We start from the raw sequence: 20,947 nt of genomic DNA, 5'->3' as shown, positions 1-20,947 counted from the left end.
TGATATTAATGTGTTACAGCAATCTTCTCTATTTTTCGAGCTAGCACAAGGACGTGCTCTGCTGGTTAATTACTCAATTAACGGTAATGACTACACAATGGAATATTACCTTGCCGATGGTACATATCCAAAGTGGTCAATATTTGTGAAAACAATCCCAACTCCACAAGGAATTTTTTTTTTTTTTTTTGCAAAAGCCCAAGAGGTGTATAGGAAGGATGTTGAGCGTGCATTTGGAGTACTCCAAACACAATTCGCAATTATTCGTGGACTTGCATGGTTTTTGCATCTTGAAACACTCTAAGAGATCATGAAAGCATGCATAATCCTCCATAACATGATTGTTGAAGATGAGCGAGATTAAAATGAAGTGGTAGACTTTGATTATGAACAAACTGACGAAGTGGATAATCCTTCTATACAAGTGTCACGTGAGCATGCAAATGGATTTATGGCATTCATCCAAAGTCACGAACGCATTAAAAACCAACAAATTCATTCTCAACTCCAATTGGACCTTATTGATCATTTATGGCAATTACATTAAGAGTCATAGGAACTTAGGTGTGTGAGTTATGGCATGTGAGTTGTGTATGTGAATATTTTTGTGGGGTTGCTAAAACTACTTCAAGTAATATGTTTGCCAGTTGATAGTTTAATTGGAGTACATGATTTATGGTAATATGTTTTCCAGGTTGATATATATATATATATATATTTTGTTGAGAATGTGTCAGGTTGATAGTTTATAATTCAATTGGAGTATATTGTAAGGTTGAATTTAATCAACTATTATATTGGTTTTATTCTGTGCCAAATTTGCTTGTAATTTAGTAATTAGTAACCTTGTATTTAGGTGGAAATCATATAAGGGTAGTGAGTGAGAGAGTGTGAAGAAATGCTCAAGACTGTGCAAGGATGTAGAGACTCGCAGCTAGGACTCGAGGGTGACTTGCGACTGGCAAGTCGCCAACTGCAGCACACGAGTGAAGCGTGCGAGAAGATGAATAGTCACGCCAGTTGGAGCACTATAGGACAAAAAGTCCAACCTGACCGTTCTGTTATCTCGCAGCTTGAACTCGCGACTCAGTCAAGTCACGAGGCCAAGTCGCTAGACCACCATGTTTGGAAAAAAAATGACTCTTCGCATTCCTTTCTCATCCAAGTATAAATACCCCTTATACCCACGAAATGTAGAGAGCTTCCAGAGAAGATTTTGAGAGAAAAACCTCAGAGAAAAACAAGATTGATTCATCCACAATCTTCACATAGAGACTTTTCAAATTCTTATATTCTCATCCTCTCCATTGTTACATCCTTGAGAGGTTCTTACCCAAATTCTTCTCTCACCATACCCACATCTGTGAGAATGCTATTTGGTGCTTTGAAAAGCAGTTAGAAAGGGACCAATGGTTATTGATTGATGCTATGGGTTATAGCAGAATTCAATAAGTTAGAAAAGATAAAAGTTCGGAGTAATCTCGTTAGAGTAAGAAGCTTGGAAGGCTTAGGTATACTGGGTAGATTAGGCTTAGAGGGTCTATTACTGTTCATGTATCCCAACTTCATTTTCTAGTAGATTATTGACCACTTAGAAGGCGGCGGAGAGGTTTTACGCCGAGGGCTTCAGTTTTCTCTTCGATAACACATCGTTGTATTGTCCTTGTATTTGCATCTTTTTTTCCTTAATCTTTGCCATTTAATTTCTGTTGTGGATGTGATTTTATTTGATTTAGATTGTTTATCAATTCTGGTATAAGCTTATAATCATTTTCTGCACATACATTGTTTGATATAAAGCTTGAATTGGTAATTTATTTTTTGGGGTTTAAACGTTCATAGTGTTTTATACACTATTTGAATATTTAATTGATATCAGAGCGGGTACACTCGTTGTGGTTTTATCACCTGAATGTGATCCTAGATCCTTTGGCTTGCTATGGAAAGTACTATGGCAAAGGCTAATGTAAAGTGGACTAGAGGTGTTTGTGATAATGACTCTTTGAGCATGTTTGAAGATTGTTCTAGTAGTGAACTTTTAGAGTTATTCAAGTCAAAGGAACATGCCAGAATTTTTATACACATGCTGAAATCATTAGTTCATAGAAATCATGATGTTCATAATAGCTTGTGTAAGTTGATTTCCTTGGTTGAAAAATATAAGAAAAGGAATAGACGATTATGTGATAAACTTGATGGTTTGAAAAGGAAGTTATATTCTTCTATGATTGAAGAAAATAAAGATGAGTCCTGCTTTGATGGTTAAGAATGTCTGTCACATGCTTGTCTTTTTGTTCACACTGCATTGAAAGTATTTAATTCATGTTTGTGGTATCTTGACAGTAGGTGTTCAAGGCATATGTCCGAAGACAAGTCCTTATTCAAAACTCTCAAAGAGAAGGAAGATGGTTATGCAACATTTGGAGATGGTAGTCCCTCACAAGTTCTCGAAAACGGAATCGTTGAGATTCCAGGACTGCCTGTGTTGACTGATGTGTTGTACATCAAAGGATTGAAAGTGAATTTGCTGAGCATCACTCAAATATGTGATGAAGACTTCTTAGTCCAATTCTCGAAGAAAGGGTGTCTAATCCTTAATAATGAGGTTGTTCAAGTGTTGAAGGGACTTAGGACTACTGAAAATTGCTATGGTATCATTCCCAAACCAAGCATAGAGCGTCAAAGTGCTCGAGTGAATCTCTTGGAGCTATGGTATCAACGACTTAGGCATGCTAATTACAAGCAAGTGGCTAAAGTCTCAAAGCTAGAAGCAGTGGTGGGTTTGCCAAAGTTTGGAAAAATTGAGAAAAGTGTTTGTGGTCCATGTCAAATGGAAAAACAAACAAAGTCAGTTCATCCTAAGGTGAATGTAGTTGCTACTTCAAGACCTTTGGAGTTACTTCATGTGGATCTAATGGGTCCAACAAGAACTGAAAGCATGGGCTGAAAGCAGTATATTATGGTGGTAGTTGATGACTTCTCAAGGTATTCATAGGTGGAATTCCTTAGAGAGAAATCGGAAGCATATGATAAAATGGAAAGATTATGCAAAAGACTACAGAATGAAAAAGGGGTCACCATAGTCAAAATCAGAAGCAATCATGGGGAGGAATTTGAAAATGCTAAATTTGAAGCTTTTTGCGATGAGCACGACATTAAGAAGGAATTTTCAGCTCCAAAGACTCCGCAACTGAATGGGATAGTTGAAAGAAAGAATCGGGTGATCCAAGAGATGGCTAGAGTCATGTTACTCAACAAGAACATTCCACAAAAATTTTGGGCTAAAGCTGTGAATACATCATGTCATATTGGGAACAGAATCTATTTCCGAGCAGGGACAAAGAAGACGTCATATGAAATTTGGAGAGAAAAGAAATCGAAGATGAAATATTTTAGAATTTTTGGAAGTAAGTGTTACATTCTAAATGATAGAGAAAATCCTGAAAAATTTGATGCGAAGAGTGATGAAGGGATATTCCTAGGATATTCCACAAATAGCCGAGCATATAGAGTGTACAACAAGTGCACTAAGACGATGAATGGAGTTAATAAATATGGTCATAGATGATACCATATCAGAAAAGGACATTGATGATGATGACAAGGAGCTAAATCTTATGAAGAATGAGGATGGTGATGATATGTCTCTAGGTGATGATGCTGATAAAGGATCACCTGAAAAGGAGTCTACACCTCCTATATCAAGAAGGGAAACTAGATCAACACAAGAAGTTTCAAGCCCACTCACACCTCCAACAGTCCAACCTCCAATCTCTCGTGATGAGGAACCTTCAACTTCCAAGAGACCATCGTCAAGAGTAACTCTCAATCACCCAACAAGCAATATCATTGGTGATGTGAATGAGGGACTTCGGCTAAGAAGAGGACCAAGATACAGTGTGAATCATGTGACATACAACTGTTATCTTGCTCAATTTGAACCCAAGAAGGTAGAGAAAGCTTTCAAAAATGAAAATTGGATAGAGTTTATGCACCAAGGGCTACATCAATTTATTAGAAATGATATATGGGAGTTCGTCTCTAGGCCCAAGGACACATATGTTATCTGCACCAAATGGATTTTTAAGAACAAGACAGATGAAGATGGTGAAATTGTTCGAAATAAGTCAAGACTGGTGGCTCAAGGATATACTTAAGTTGAAGGCATAGATTTTGATGAATCTTTTGCTCTGGTAGCAAGACTAGAGTCAATTCGAATTCTTCTTTCCATAGCGTGTATTATGGATTTCAAGTTGTATCAAATGGATGTGAAGAGTATCTTCTTGAATGGTTTTCTAAATGAAGAAATGTTTGTTGAGCAACCAAAGGGTTTTCAAGATCTTCAGTTTTCGGATCATGTGTTAAGGTTAAAGAAAGCATTGTACGGGTTGAAGCAAGCACCGAGAGCATGGTATGATCACCTTATCACATACCTATTGGATCGTGGTTTCAAGAGAGGCCAAGCCGATCGAACAATTTTTGTTAAAAGAGATGAGAAATCTCTCCTTGTTGCCCAAGTCTATGTGGATGATATTGTTTTTGGATCCATAATTGATCAATTAGCTCATGACTTTTCGGAAGAAATGAAAAGGGAATTTGAGATGAGCATGGTGGGGGAGTTGAACTACTTCCTAAGGCTTCAAATGAAATAACAGAATGATGGAATATTTATCTCTCAAGAGAAATATGCCAAAAATCTTGTTAAAAGATTTGGTCTAGACTCTAAGAAACATACTTTCACTCCTATGAGTTCCTCGGCGAAACTGAGCTTAGATGTAGTTGGTGTCGACGTAGATCCAACACTTTATCGAAGCATGATTGGTAGTCTTCTCTACCTCACTGCAAGTAGACCAAACATTGCTTTTAGTGTCGAGATATGTGCACGTTTCCAAACAGCGCCTAAAGAGTCCCACTTGACAACAATTAAGCAAATCATTCGATATATCAATGACACATCTGACTACGAGATTTGGTATTCAAAAGATTCAAATAAGTGCTTGGCTGGATATTTAGATGCTGACTGGGCTAGCTGCATTGATGATAGGAAAAGTACTTCCGGTGGTTGCTTTTATCTTGGGAATAACTTAGTTTCATGGATGAGCAAAAAGTAAAATTCAGTTTCTCTTTCAACGGCTGAAGCTAAATATAGCAGCAGAAAGTTGTTGTGCTCAACTTCTATGGGTGAGAAAACTACTACATGACTATAGAATCACTCAAGACACTATGTGTGTATTCTGTGATAACACTAGTGCCATAAATCTGTCAAAGAATCCAGTTCAGCACTTGAAATCCAAGCATATTGAGATCCGATATTACTTCATTTGGGATTTGGTGGAGGACAAGATTGTGTGTCTAAAGTTCATCAACACTGACAATCAAAAGGCAGACATATTCACTAAACCTCTTGATGGTCCGAGGTTTGAATATTTGCGTAAGACCATTGGTGTCGATATCATTCCTTGAACTCTATCTTCCATGTGTTCTTTTTTTTGTAATCATTTATGCATTTGTGTGTGTTCTTGCATTTCTTTATTTAAAATGTTTTTACATAGATGTTTTTTATCAATCTTTTTTTGCTTTTATGTCAAAAATCCAAAAACACATAAAAAATAGAAAATCCAAAAATTTTGATCGACTTTGTTGAGTTTTGTCTCAAAACATGTTTTGCCTTGTACCTTTGTACTAATGGCTTCGTGCATCGACGAGCTTAGCTTGTTTCCTATGCACTCATATCATTGTGAGAGAAATCTTGAAATCTATATGACTGTTATAAATAAATCTTTAATCTTGTCATGAATGATTAGTGAATGGTTTTGTTGATCTCAAGACATGCATAGACTTGTGCCTATATATCCTTTCCATTATTTTATTTTATTGCTTTTAATTAAAGAGCTCACCAAATGTAAATCTTCAAATGAAAAGAGATATTGAGTTGCAGAAGCTTGTTACACATACTAGTATTTGACTAGGAAAAAGAAAAAGTGACCAAAAATAATTGTATGATGCCCAAAAAGCCAAATGCTAACTCATCAAAGTGAAATATCAAAAATTTTAGGCATCAATCTCACAATGAATATATATTGATTCAAAAAGATCAAATGATATGATGTTCATGGAGCCAAATGAAAAGTTCCAAAGAAATGTAATCAAGTTTATGTATGAGGTCATATATGTTTATTTCTATTATTAAGATAGGTCACATTATTTAGTGCTAGTTGTGTATGCCTTGATTGAATTGATTAGGGCTGTTTAGAGACCCGGCCAACCCGAGCCACCTACCGCTGCCGATTGAACCCGACCCGCCGTCGACCGATCCGATCTCTTCGGTAGTCGGCGACGGATTTGTTCCTTCAAAACCCGAGTTTGGCGGGTCAGAGGTCGGTTTTCCTTCTCTAGAATTCGATCAAATTGATCTGATCGACCCACAACATTTCCTGCAATATTTGGTAGATCCAGTGAGATCTATACCATTTTCGTCAAGATCTCGGTGAGATTTTGCCGGATCTAGCCAAGATATTGCCGAAAATGGCCTAGATTAGGCTAGATCTGGAGAAACCTCAAAGGCTTTGGTCGGATTTTCGCCGTTTTCATGCGTTTATTTTCACCATTTTCACGTCGGTTTCACCGTTTTCTGAATTTTCAACCCCGACCGACCCTACTGCCGCTTGTTGATGGTCCGATCTGCCGATCCGATTAGTCCGGCGGTCGACGGCGGGTTCATTTTTTTGCCACCCGATTCCGGCGGGTCGGTTCCGGGTTGGGCACAAACCCAACCTGGACCAACCCGTGGACAGCCCTAGAATTGATCATTGAAGCTTCACATTAGACTAAGGACTCATTTCTGATATCCACACACATCACACATGTCTATGTTCAATGAATGTCATATTAATTTATGTGATTGTACTTGATTAAATGTGTTTTCACATGCTTAATCTTTGTTGATAAACACAAAAAGATTTTTTAGTCTTTTAGTTTGTTTTTGGAAAGTTTTTTTGTTTTTACAAAAAGTTTCAAAAATTCAAAAACAGTGGTGTCCTGTTTTGGTGACTCAGTCGCAAGTTGGTCAGGTCACATGCTTCAGTCGCGAGCCCATACAGAGATTTTTCGGACTCACTGGTGGGTCAATGTCCTAATTGCGAAAAATAATTAGAAATTTTTTTCCAAATTTGGGTTTTATGTTTCTCGCGGCTCACTATGGCGGCTTGTTCGCGAGTGAAAAGTTCAGTCGCGAGAGATACAAGAGATTTTTGCAGCTTACCTTGCGACTTTCTCACAGTAGACCTTCTAGTTGCGAAAAACATTTAGAAAAATTTTTCAAAATTTTTGTTTTAAATGTTCTGGCGGTTGGCCTTGGTGACTTGCACGCGGCTTAACTCAGTCGCGAAAATCGCATGTGTTGAGCAAATTGATCAATTTTAAAACTTTTTAGTTTTTCCCTTGATCTTTTGTGGCTATTAATTGTCTTCCCCATTTGAACCTTTCTCAACCTCACTGTATTTCTCACATAAACTACCATTGCTGTCCATCATTTCTGATTCCGTCTTCAAGGAAAAGTATGGGCTTTGTCTCTTTCACATTATATTTCACATTTACTGCATATACCTCTTGGACTGTGTGGTTTGCTGATATGTGTATATCTCTTGATTGAATATGAACATCTGATCTTATGTGAAATTGCTTTTTTTTTTTTTTTTTTTTTTTTTTGTGGTTATGTACTGATCTACTCTATCTTGAGAAACATTATGTTGTTAGTGACACACATACTCATTTTCATGTTTGGAACCTAAATCTCAATGTTTTAGGGTTTCAGTCTTTATCCATGTTTTGGATCTAACCAAATGCTAATAATGCTTGGTGTCTTGTGTGGTTTCTCTTGCTTTTGACAAAACATGATGCAGGGTGAACATGTCTTCATTCAAGAGAGCAGTTGTAAAGGGGTAGCAGCAAAGGGAAGAGCCTGTCATTGATGTTGATGAACTCTACCTAGAGCAAAGAGGACTCGTTCATCATCAGGAGTATTCGATCCCAATAAGTTTAGATCTTATGCTACCTTTCAAACTCATGAGAATTACTTTAGAAGTGCTACACCGTTGGTCGAAAGGGTCATTGATCAACCTTCTCTTTTTGACACTGATATTCCTAAATGGTTTTCTCACAAAAATTGGAATTACCTTCTCTCCGACCTTGATGAAGCATATGAGAGTTTGGTAAAAGAGTTTTATGCCAATGCAATTGTTGAAGGCGAAGAACTCAAATGCTAGGTTAGAAGAAAAAGTTTCTCAGTCTCTCCTACATATCTGGCTGAGATTCTTCACATCAATCGGCTAATGTTTAAAAACTCACTAGTTTATGATGATCTATGTCCAGATGAGGACCTACTTCGGGATGCACTTGGAAAAGACTTGGAATTCTCGTTAAATGGGAACTCAGTCAATGTTTCCTTTCTTCCTCCAAAACTGAGGGTGCTTACAATCATCAAGTTTCACAACTTGTACCCATTATCTAGCACCGGGTATATGAACCTTGGACGTGCCCTGTTTCTTCACGATCTGATCTCTGATATAGAGATTGACATTTGTGCACATATCTTTCATGTTTTGTGCAAAACGGTTCTTCGAACTAAATCAAGGATATGCATTCCTTTTTGCTACATCATTTCTAGGATATTGAAACTCAAAGGAATTCATCCATCAACAGATGAGTCTCCTTGCACAAAACTGGCTCCAATCAACATGCGTATGTACAACGCTAGCATTGGTCATAGTCCGAAGGGAATCAAAACAGAAGCTTTAGCATCTCACAGTAGTTCGCACTCTAGCTCATCCACATTTGACGAGAAACTAGACAACATTGTGGCATCTATCCACGAGTTGAGCACCAAGATGTCCAGACTTACATCTATCTTGCACCATCTCAACATTTGGTGGGATATGAAGTTCACCTCTATCCAAACTCAATTGGATCAGATTCAAAGAAAGCTAGAAGGAGATGAGGACTAGCTATTCCATGACAAAAAGGGGGAGATGATGTTGGTAAGGGGAGTACAATGATAGGGGGAGATTTTAGCAAGAAGGCCTATGTTTAGTATTTTGCTTCATATTAATATATTTCAGTCTTTATGTTTTGTTATTTAGTTTAGGTTTTGGATTGTACCTGTTACTTTTGTAAACTTTTAAGGTTTATGTACCTATGCTTTGTAGCTTTAGTACTTGTTAAATATCATGCATTTTCTTTAAGTACATCACTCTTGTGTCCTTTGTTGGATTTTATATCCTTAATGCAATTTCCTAGTGTTGTTGCATTGGTTGAGTGTTGACATGCAAATGATACTTTGTAATTGAGCTTATTAGCTTGCATATCCGGATGTTCATTCCATGTGTGAATGAGCATTGTGATCACTTTTTTATAGTGATTGTTCATTTTTGGTTAAGCCTTGGTTTATTACTTATTTTCATTCTGCTTGATTGCATTGTGCTTGCTCCATATGCATTACAAGTTTTCTGCATACAATGATTATATTTTGTTGTTGTGTTTTAGGAGATATTTGTTCTTATGGTTCAAGAGCTTCACAAATTCTAGAGTTAGGTGTGAGTGAGTTTTGATCAACTATTCCCAACTCATGCGTTAAGTCTAGAGTTTGTTGTAGGGTTTTATCATGGAATAGTCAAAATGGGAGATTGTAAGGTTGAATTTAATCAACCATTGTATTGGCTTTATTCCGTGTCAAATTTGCTTGTAATTTAGTAATTAGTAATTTTGTATTTAGGTGGGAATCATGTAAGGGTAGTGAGTGAGAGAGTGTGAAAAAATGCTTAAGATTGTGCAAGGATGCAGAGACTCGCGGCTGAAACTTGCGAGTGATTCATGACTGGCAAGCTACTAACTGCAGCACACGAGTGAAGCATGCGAGAAGATGAAAAGTCACACAAGTTGGAGCACTACAGGACAAAAAGTCCAGCCTAGCCATTCTGTTATCTCACGGTTTGAACTCGCGACTCAGTCAAGTTGCGAGACCAAGTCACCAGACCACCCTGTTTGGAAAAAACTGACTCTTTGCATTCCTTTCTCACCCAAGTATAAATACCCCTTATACTCACGAAATGTAGAAAGCTTCCATAGAGAATTTGAGAGAGAAACCCTAGAGAAAAACAAAATTGATTCATTCACAATCTTCACATAGAGATTCTTCAAATTTCTCTACTCTCATCCTCTCCATTGTTACATCCTTGAAAGGTTCTTACCCAAATCCTTTTCTCACCATACCCATATCTATGAGAAGGCTATTTGGTGCTTTTGGAAACAATTAGAAAGGGACCAATGATTATTGGTTGATGCTATAGGTTATAGCGGAATCCGGTAAACTAGAAAAGGGAAAGGTTCGGCGTAACCTCGTTGGAGCAAGAAGCTTGGAGGACTTAGGTACACTGGGTAGATTAGGCTTGGAGGGTCTATTGCTGTTCATGTATCCCAACTTCATTTTTTTGTGGATTATTGACCGCTTGGAGGGCGGTAGAGAGGTTTTACGCTGAAAGTTTCGGTTTCCTCTTTGATAACACATCGTTGTGTTGTCCTTGTATTTGCATCTCTCTTCCTTTAATCTTTGCCATTTAGTTTCTATTGTGGATGCGATTTTATTTGGTTTAGATTGTTTATCAATTTTGGTATAAGCTTATAATCATTTTCCACATGTACATTGTTTGATATAAATCTTGAATTGGTAATTTGTTTTTTGGGGTCTAAACGTTCGTAATGTTTTATACACTATTTGAACATTCATATATGATTTATGTGATTTATGTAAATAGTGTTAACAGGTTGATAGCTAGTTCAATTGGAGTATATATGGGATCGTTGAGAAAATTTTCAAATGTTTCAAGCATGGAGCTTACATGTCAGTGAGAGAAATGTCTCATATATTGAGCATACATGATATATGCATGGTAGTTGAAGAAACAAAGTTAATAAACAACATTTATGGTAGTTGAAGGAAAAAAAAAATTCCAAAAATATGATTGTTCAATTAAAAAAATTCTTATTAAAAAAAGTCAGGTTTTAAAAAATGTGCATTCTACGTTTAAATGATTAATTGAAAAGACCTTTGAAAACAAAGAATAAAGAAAATATAAAGATAGAATAAAAATGTAATAAAAAAGAATATTTAAATAAAAAATTAAAAAATTTTAGACATATTAGATGTATTATAAAATAAGTTGTTAAAATATATAAAATAACTTTTTAAATTGCTAATAGTTTTAATTTTTAGCTCGCTTGCTGTTAACCACGTTACCTTCTGTTACTCATTTTTCCTGTTCTGTCTCAAACGTTTCCTCTCTCTCACTCTCAGTTCCTACGTCTCTCTGTTTCTCCCAGGCCTCTCTTCTCTATCATTCCCTCTCTCTCCAACTCTACCCTTCTCTCTGATTCACCCTTTCATTGTCTACTTCTTCTCTCAGGCAACGGCAGTGGTGTGCTCTCTCAGGTAACGACAGTGGTGGTGGTGGTGGAGGGTTCCAATATGGGGTGGATTTGCAATGAGGTGGTTGTGGGTTCCGATGTGGTGGTGGGTTTGCCCATTAAATTCTGCCCACCCCACCGCAAGTCCCATCTCATCTACTAAAAACCCCCCGTTAAAACCCAGCACCGCCCATCCCAACCCAAAGAGAGTCTCACAGTTTTTTCCTCTTTCGCTTAAAAGTTAAAATACACTCCATTTTCTCATTCTGAAGATACATTCAAGAGTAAGCATTTCCTATTTTCCTCTTCTTTATTTACAGATCTAACAAATGGGAACCCTCGACATTCTTGGCGACCGCCAGTCCGGTCAGGACGTTCGCACCCAAAACGGTACTACTCTCTTTTAATAAAATATGATTTTGTGCAATTTATGGTTGTATTGTAAAGGAACTGACTAAGGTCGTTTTGTGTTTAATGGTGAGTGAAATAGTGATGGCGTGTGGAGCAGTTGCTAATATTGTCAAATCCTCACTAGGCCCTGTTGGTCTCGACAAGGTATTATTACTACTGCTACCACTTCTATTACTATTGCTATTGATGCTGATTTTGTTGTTTCAATCTTTCCTCTTTTTAAAAAAAATTTATTTTAATGGCGTATTCATAATTAACTTTAGTCGATTGATTATTTATTTATTATATAGGCTTGCCAGTGTCATACAATTAGTTGAATGCTGAAATGTAAATGTGTGTGATTCTTTTTTTAATGTCATTATGTAAGGAATTTTAATTTGCAATTAATTGTAAGATATTGAATGAGCAATGTGCATAGTCTTGTCTGTGTGATGTAAAATTAAGCAAGTTGCTGCTTGTTCTTTAAGCTCTGACATTGCTCATGCGGGATATATTCGTTCATTGAACCCTATTTTTGGATGCTCAAATGGGTTGGAATGACATTTGTATTAGTCAGTGAAGATTGAAAAGGATATCTTTTTATTTACTTGTATGTGTTTTGAGTTCAGAAGGGTACCAAACCCGTAAAGACTAGAAACATAGTTAAGATGCTGAACTGCACGTTAGTGTTATTGCATCATTAATATTAATTGATATGGGCATTGGGGGCATACCCCTTTTTCCCTTTTGATTGCAAAGGTTTTGATATAGTTAAAATACTTAACTGCATGTCAATGTAATTGCCATGTTTTCAATTTTTATTGATAGAGGTCTTCCTAACTTGTCTGTTTTCCCTGTTCATTGCTGAGCTTTTATTTGGACCATGTAGTTCTGCCAAAGGGTATCATTTGATTTTCTTTTTGATTGATGGTTTCAGATGCTTGTTGATGATATTGGAGATGTGACAATTACTAATGATGGTGCTACAATACTCAAGATGTTAGAAGTTGAGCACCCCGCTGCTAAGGTTGATAAACAGTCTCATCTTGCTCATACTTTTTTTTATTACTGGATGTGTGTTTTGGCTGTGTTACCGAGCTTTGCCGCACTGTAAGATGTTTTGATTTATAGAAATTTTTTGGTGGTCCACAGGTACTTGTGGAGTTGGCTGAGCTTCAAGACCGAGAAGTTGGAGATGGGACAACATCAGTGGTCATTATTGCTGCGGAGTTGCTGAAGGTAAGTGTAGCCAGCATGTTAATTTGGGATCTCATGAAAGGAATTTTCTTATGTTCTGATGAAAGACGACTTAATTAATCATGATTATGTGCAGAGAAAATAATAATCATGGTTAGAAAAAGTGAACATCTACTTTACATCCATGATTAAGTGGAGTTTTTGGGATCTCATATGATAGCAACTCTCTTATGGTCTGATGGATGATGACTTAATGGTTTATTTAATCATAATTCTGCAGAGAGCAAATGATTTGGTGAGGAACAACATTCACCCTACATCAATAATCAGTGGTTACAGAGTGAGTCTCTCTCTCTCTCTCTTTCTCCCCTGTTTTAATTTTGAACTCTAAACAGTTTTACCACTAAGCAAGTGTATTATTTTATGCATAATTTGAATATGTTTTGTGGCTTGTTACTTGTTAAGTTTCCTTAAAGTTTTATCCTTTATTTCTCTATGTTTTTAATGTAAATAGCTTGCTATGAGGGAGGCATGCAAATATGTGGAGGAAAAATTGGCCGTGAAGGTAAGGCTCCTCTGTCTTTGTCCCTAAATATTTGCATGTGTGTGTTTATATGAAACCTGACAATTAAGGTTCATAAACAGTATTATGAACTGAAGGCATGAATGGCAGTTTGTTTCAATCACTTGCTCTGCCATTACAGACCTTATTATGAGCTTGTGAGTTTTCATCATTTATGCCAAAAATGGCATAGATAGAGGGTCTGGTATGCAATACTGTGGTTCCCACTAAAGATCAGAAAATTATGTAGTATTACATGCTCTGCTTATTCCCTCACCACCGTCACCACCCACCCGGGGCGGGCGGCCAAACTCTTTTTGTGTGAAGTAATAGATTTTTTAGGGAAAAAAAAAAAGTACATGAAGGCATGCAAGTTCTTCTAATGTAACAATCTCAAAATCAACGTCATAAGTGTGATTATTCCCTTCTCTCTGTGTAGTTTACATAATGCTTAAAGGTACCACACTCTAAATTTGCTTTATTATATTCATCCAGTCATACAAGATCTTAAGAACATGTGCTTAGGGGAATTTAGAAGGAGATCAACGTCATCAGAAGTGTGATTATTTCCTTCTCTCCATGCAATTTACATAATGGTTAAAGGAACCACACTCTAAATTTTCCTCTTGTAGGACTACCAAACTTCCCTTTCCAACAATTAAGTAGCTTAATAATCCTTATAGGCATCATGAAATTTCCCAAAATGAGAAAAAACGAGAGCCTCAAACTCCTTTTGGCTGTACAATGATGTAATAAATGGTTTACACTCTCCACTAGATGACACATACAGCACCAGCCTGGAACAGGATCACATCTCTCTCATTCTTAGATTGTCCATTGTTGAATTCTATTACAACAGAGCTGCCCCCCAAACAAGGAATGGAACTTTTTGAGGTGCTTTCACACTGCAAATACTCTTCCAAGGGAACATAGAGGACCCTCTCAAAGCACCTTAATAAGATTGTGCATCTTCTGTTTCTAGTCAACCTCCTGCACATTACAATGTTGCCTTTTCTTCAAGGATAATTAGAGAAAAACAACTCAACCAAGGAATCCACTTACCTTAGTCCCCGATATTGGGAGGCTCTCAGAAAGTGAAGATCCTAATCTTCGTCTTCTTCTCCTTAATACAGAAAATATGTGGGTACCAAAGCATCCCTACCCTTAGCTAGCAAAAACAAATATGGAAAGAAATTATTTAAAGCCATCTCCCCACACACGTGATGCCAAAAATGAACTTCCAAACATCCCCTATCAAACATTTTGCCATTTCAACCTAGAAGATGGACCTCATTCATTGTGTTCTGGATGGCGATGCTTTGTCTAAGCCATAGCATATCTAATAGTATATATTCTTGATAAGGCTGTATACTTGTTTTGTTGATTTCTCTAGGTTGAAAAGCTTGGAAAAGATTGTCTAATTAACTGTGCCAAGACATGCATGTCCTCAAAGTTGATATCTGGTGACAGTGACTTCTTTGCAAATCTGGTATGCCTATTTATTATACATGTGATAAGGATTTATTTTGTTCCTTGAATCTGGATGTTATTGAAATTGACACGCTTTCTATACTTAAACAAGCCATTTGTGCATCCAAGCCATCTGTGTATTGTTGGCTTGTGACAAGTGTTTAGTGTGTTTTATTGATTTTTGTATATGATTGTATTTCTAGGTTGTGGAAGCTGTGCAATCTGTTAAAATGATGAATGCAAGGGGGGAAGTCAAATACCCAATTAAGGTAGGTGTTTGTGCATTCTCCACATCTTGATTGGGAAGGTTTTGTAGTGTGGATATATGCTTAGAGGAAACTGAAATCTCCTATATTGTTAGTATGTGTTGTGTTTCTTGTGAACTGCTGGCAAGTAAAATCTTTTGCCTGATATAGCTCAACCTGCTTTTCATGGTTTTAGAGACATGCTAAAATTTGTGGATATGAAAGTTGTAATGCCCTAATTGTTCTTATGATGTTCCAGGGAATTAATATTTTGAAAGCTCATGGCCAAAGTGCAAAAGATAGCTATCTTTTGAATGGGTATGCTCTAAATACAGGTCGTGCTGCCCAAGGAATGCCTATTAGAGTTGCCCCTGCAAAGATTGCTTGTCTTGACTTTAATCTTCAGAAGACAAAGATGCAAATGGGTGTCCAAGTCTTAGTTAGTGATCCCAGGGAGCTTGAAAAAATTCGTGAAAGGTGATAAGATAATAAAAAGTATTTTCTTTTAGGTTGTGATTGTCATTAATTTATTGATAATTCGCTTTGTGCACCAGTGAAGCATACACCACTTTTTAATTGCTTGCTTCTTTGCAGTAATTGATTTTGTATCCAATTACCTATATAATAGAGCAGTCTGGTAAAGGCATAAAATCAGCTCTTTTCGCATATATACACATGCATATGATTTTGTATCTTGTTCAAATTCCTTTATTATTCTTTAATGCATGTTTTGCGCAACCCAAAGAGTCTCATGCTTTATCCTTTTGCTTTGTGTTGTGACAATCTTAATCACCTCTTCTTTATGGTTATTAAGATGAAAATCGTTATGCAATATTTGTCTACTTTCTTGCTCATGTAGAACTTATTTTGCATTTACCTTAACAGAGAAGCCGATATGACCAAAGAACGCATTCAGAGACTTTTGAAAGCTGGAGCCAATGTTGTTCTGACAACAAAGGGGATTGATGACATGGCACTCAAGGTAAGCTTCTACATATATTTGATTCTCCAACTGCTTTACATCTATCTCATCCAGCATTAAATTGGCTGGCATGATTATTAGCATTATATCACATGCTACCACTGAGCTTCTGTAATTATATTTTCTAAAGGAACCAGGGCCAATCCGAATTCTATTCATAGTGGACAAATTGGCTTATTACCCAATCACATGCCTATTTCCATGCATTGAGAAATATGTTCGCTCTGAAAAGAGGAAAACAGTCTTATGGGGTTGAGTAGAAATGTTGAATGTTGTTTGGAAATGTAAGAACCTATGAAACACAAAATTTGTAGGGAATTGGAAATGTTGAAGTTCCTATTTCTTTTAAGCCCTAAGATAAAATGAAGTGTTTAGTGTTTGGAATATCACTCACCTTGGTATATCCATAAAGCATAGGAAATATTTAAGGAAGTACATAGAGCTTTTATTTTGTTTTGTTTTAGAGAGACATTATTGATCTATTGAATTGTCTAAGTTGGTTACTGTACTTGCAGTGGGTGGGCTGGGAAAAAGATAATTGAGCTAATGGCCTATTAGAGATGGACGATTTTTTTCTCCTGGTGTAGTTTACTCCTGGTTAATGTTTATAGTGTGACGCTTTGATATGTAAGTTTTAAGTCAATTACTTTCTAGTTTTTATACAGTATGTTGTTGATTGTGTGTTCTATATTGTCTTGAATGGGTTTACTTTAATTACAGTGAATTCAGCCTAACAAGCTGTCTTCTTGGATTATTCTTCTGTGGTTTGGTCCTAGTTTATTGTGTACCTACCATCAAGCCCACAAGCAGATTTAATTTATTGTGTGGATTCTTTGTTGTTGTTCCAGTACTTTGTTGAGGCTGGGGCCATTGCTGTGAGACGTGTTCGCAAGGAGGATATGCGCCATGTTGCCAAGGCAACAGGTGCGACCATGGTAAATTCCTGGCCTGCTTATGCAATGATATTAATTTTTAAGGCTGTTTTAAATTTTCTTCCAACATTGTCTAATAATCAATGCAATCATGGATGTACAAAGGGCAATAGTCTGTTTGGAATATTGTGATGCAGATTTTCTGAAGCTGCAGAGCTTAAATAATTCTTGGGTGGTGAAAGGAGCAAACTGAAAATAGAATTCTTTCACACCAGCAATTAATGTGACAAAGTTATCCGATATCATAAGTATGCTGAAAGCAGCCCTTGGGTGTACAAACAGGATATAGTTAGGCTTCTGATTGCTAGTTGAATTTGATCAATATGTGATCAACTTCCCTTCTATCCGTAGCATTCTCTGAAGTCTTAGCACAGGTTACTCATGTTTGATCTGGTGATTCTTATAAGCTCTTTGCTTAACCCTAACATAGAGTCTATTTGGCATTAGCTTTAGTTTTTAGCTTTTAGTTTTTATGTTATCTTTTTAAAACCTTACTTTTTCCCGCTTTTTTTTTTTTCACTTTTTCTAATTTTTTCAAGATACAAGTTTACTTTAGCACACTTTCAGCAAAAGTTTTAAGTAAAAAGCTAGATAAGCTGTTCTCAAATGGACACACAGTGTCCAAACATGGAAGCTTTTTCCTTCATCACAAGCATGGGGTTTTTTTTAAAATCTCAAATGCCACGTGATATAGCTTTACTGAAGACAATGGTTTACATTTTTAGCCACAGAAGCTAATCCACTCAAAAACTTGTGTTAACTACACATATGAAACTTAGGGTCCATTTGGTTGGAGATTTCTAGTATTGTTGTTTAAAATGATATGAAAACTGTGGTTTAAAAAGTGTTGTGAAAACACGTTTTTACAGTATTCATAAAGCAAAAAATGTGTTTGATACCATGTTTCAAATAACATATTTCAGTGTGTGAAAAAACATAATTGTGTGTTTGGTATGTGTGTATGTTTTTTTTTTTAAAAGCTAACAAGTGGCCCCCTGGTTGGAATTAAAGAAGGTAGCTTTATGTATTGTCTAATCAAGTGGGCCCCATGTTTTTCAAAGTATTTACAAAAGTGTCATTAAATAATGTTGTTTGAAATTTGAAAACTGGTAAGATGAGTTTTTCAAATTCAGTGTTTAAATACCCTAAAATGAGTAATGTAACTCAAATATTCCTAAAAACCCCCCCTTACCAAACGCGTTGTTTTTTTTAGAAACAATATTTTTAGTGTTTAAACACTGAAAACTGTTGTTTGGAATGACATACCAAACAGGCCCTTAGCGATTCACTCTTTTGTTTGCGTTAGCCGCTCTTGTTGTTTCAAAAGGTAACTGCTTGGAAATCAAGAAATTAAACAGAAATTAAGAACTTAAAAACAAATCAAGAAATTAAACAGAAATTAAGAACTTAAAAACATTATGTCCACTGGAAAAAGTGAACCAAGTTATAGCATGTGGGAATTACTCCTCTACTTGGCAAAGCATCTGCCTTAGTGACTTCTGATGTTGTGGCAGTATCATTAAATGTCTACATTCAATTAGTTATTGTTGCCATAATTCTATATATTTATATTGGCAATGAATCCTAAAATAAAATTCTGGTTTTTGACCAACTTCCAGCTTTTGGCCTTTAAGGTTGCATTTCAATTGCAAGGTTTTTTACTTCATTAGTCCCATAATTCGTGTCTTAATAGAAATGCTTAAATATTATAAAAAAGTAATCAATTTTAAAACATTTCAAACTTTCAACAAAACTTTATGAAGTTGTCTTTTGAAAGTAATGTGTATTGTGGGTGTTGTGGAAAAGTTCAGAAATAATGCTATAAATTTTGGATGTGGACATGCATTATTGAACAAGTAAAAAATTGCAATTTGTACCACTTATTATAGAATTGAGTACCATCCTATTCATGTTCTCATGTAAGTGTAGTGGTATGCATACAGTTGAATATGCTTTTCTCTCTTGTTGGCTGTTTTATATGTTAATATAAAATATATATTTTAAAGTTTCCTTTTGGACATTAATTTAGCCCTTGCCTAATAAATTAAACCATGTGTGTATCAGCACCTATCAATTTCCATTTCTTCCAGAATTCCCATATGATGTCTAAAAGCAGCGATGTCTATGATTTTAGTGAGGTTGCTTGGTTGAGGCTGTCTTCAGTTGTCTTAGAGAATGCCTTGTTAGACTTGGACATGAGACCATATTGCACTTCTTGTCATGTTGGCATTTGATTGGTTTGAATGCACAGGCTCCCAACTTAATTAATAGATCTTGTAGAACGTTGATCCTGAATTTCCAGTGATATGGGGTGGGAATCTTTGGAATCTATGTTTAGTTCTTTCTTTATTTAATTCAAGTTCCACATTGTTGATTCTCTGCTGCGTGTTTTTGATAATTTTACTGGATTTTGGACAGGTTAACCATTATAATTCTTTTTATGATTGTGTACTATTGATGGATGATGCAGGTCTCAACATTTGCTGATATGGAGGGAGAGGAATCATTTGACTCTTCACTGTTAGGATATGCAGATGAAGTTCTTGAGGAGCGCATTGCTGATGATGATGTAATATTGATAAAGGGGACTAAAACTACAAGTGCGGTGAGTAATTTATTTTATTTTGAATTTGGATTTAGTTTATATATATTTTAATACAAATTTTTCTTACCTATCCCAAAAAAAAAAAAAAAAAAAAAATCATGTGGGGCCCTTCTTAGGGTCTGTTTAGATATAGCTGAAAACTGAAAACTAAAAACACTGTAACAAAATAATTTTTAAATGTGTAAATAGTACCGTGGGACCCATTTTTAATAAAAAAATTGATGAAAAGTGAAATTTGTGGGACCCATTTCTGAAAAGTTGCTGCAAAGTTGCTGAAAATGTTACTGTGGGTGCACTGTGTGTGCACTGTTCACACCCCGTAAGTCAACATTCATGGCTTGAAAAAAAAAGGAAAAAAAAGAAAAAAGAAAACGCAGACGTGAACGCTGGGAAGCGCAAAACACACTTCCCAAACAAACACTTAGTCTTTCAAGCCCTTCTCCTTGCGTGACTGGTTTTAGAGGCTAGTAGAACATTTCCTGAGTTTGGTGTTGCCTACTTCTAGGCCAGCAGGACCTCACTTTTCTCTTTGGTTCCTCTGGTAGGATTATGCACCTTATGTGGGCAAGTTTAGTATTGTTTATTTAGGAGGGACTCCCTGATGTGTCAAGTGGACTTAGGCTTGGTGTTTGGGTTTCGGTGTCCATCTAACTGTGGACTTCCTGCCCAGTGTTAGTTTTTTGATCTGCTATTGATATTTGTTATTGGATACTTCTTTGTTAGGAATGCTATAGATGGGTTATTACATGTCTTGGTATTTTGATACTATTTTTGTATTGAGTTTGTACTACATCACACTTCATCCCTATTCTAATTTTTTTTTATAAGAATTATTTCATTAATTGGAGACTACTTCATGTACAAATGACACAAATTAGACTAAAGAATTACAAAAAAGAAAAAAAGAAAAAAGAAAAAAGAAATGTACAAAAGGATAGAGACTTTAAAAACAATGGAGTGGAGTCTCTACCCCCTGCAGGAAACCGATCAAATAAAGACTCTCCACATCCTCAAATGTAAACCTATTACGTTCCCGCCATGTACTCCACATGAAACATAAGGGAACCAAGTTCCAGATGTTTAAAGAATGTTTACCCATCTACTGTC

At 36.3% G+C, this 20,947-nt stretch overlaps 1 protein-coding gene across 1 annotated transcript; it reads left to right on the top strand.

Annotated features, from left to right (window-relative positions):
* The first annotated feature begins 11,288 nt into the window (after positions 1 to 11,288).
* On the top strand, positions 11,289 to 20,491 carry LOC111995177 (T-complex protein 1 subunit alpha). The gene is made up of 14 exons (XM_065762796.1): positions 11,289 to 11,482; positions 11,778 to 11,847; positions 11,948 to 12,012; positions 12,785 to 12,874; positions 13,000 to 13,086; positions 13,325 to 13,384; positions 13,559 to 13,609; positions 15,000 to 15,095; positions 15,280 to 15,345; positions 15,581 to 15,798; positions 16,207 to 16,303; positions 17,152 to 17,238; positions 19,706 to 19,840; positions 20,429 to 20,491. The coding sequence occupies exons 2-14, from the start codon at positions 11,787 to 11,789 to the stop codon at positions 20,489 to 20,491; spliced, it is 1,176 nt and encodes a 391-aa protein (XP_065618868.1). The 5' UTR covers positions 11,289 to 11,482; positions 11,778 to 11,786.
* The last annotated feature ends 456 nt before the right edge of the window (positions 20,492 to 20,947 follow it).

The sequence above is a fragment of the Quercus suber genome, unplaced genomic scaffold (assembly GCF_002906115.3).
Source record: "Quercus suber isolate HL8 unplaced genomic scaffold, Cork oak 2.0 scaffold_474, whole genome shotgun sequence".
NCBI lineage: Eukaryota > Viridiplantae > Streptophyta > Magnoliopsida > Fagales > Fagaceae > Quercus > Quercus suber.
Note: the sequence above shows the minus strand (reverse complement) of the source record. Positions and strands in the feature narration are given on the sequence as shown.

Excerpts from the sequence above, each read along its gene's own strand:
- LOC111995177 (XM_065762796.1), top strand. The coding sequence starts at position 11,787 with ATGGGAACCCTCGACATTCTTGGCGACCGCCAGTCCGGTCAGGACGTT. Across the intron at positions 11,848-11,947 it reads GGACGTTCGCACCCAAAACG|TGATGGCGTGTGGAGCAGTT; the intron begins GTACTACTCTCT and ends TGAGTGAAATAG. Across the intron at positions 15,346-15,580 it reads AAGTCAAATACCCAATTAAG|GGAATTAATATTTTGAAAGC; the intron begins GTAGGTGTTTGT and ends ATGATGTTCCAG.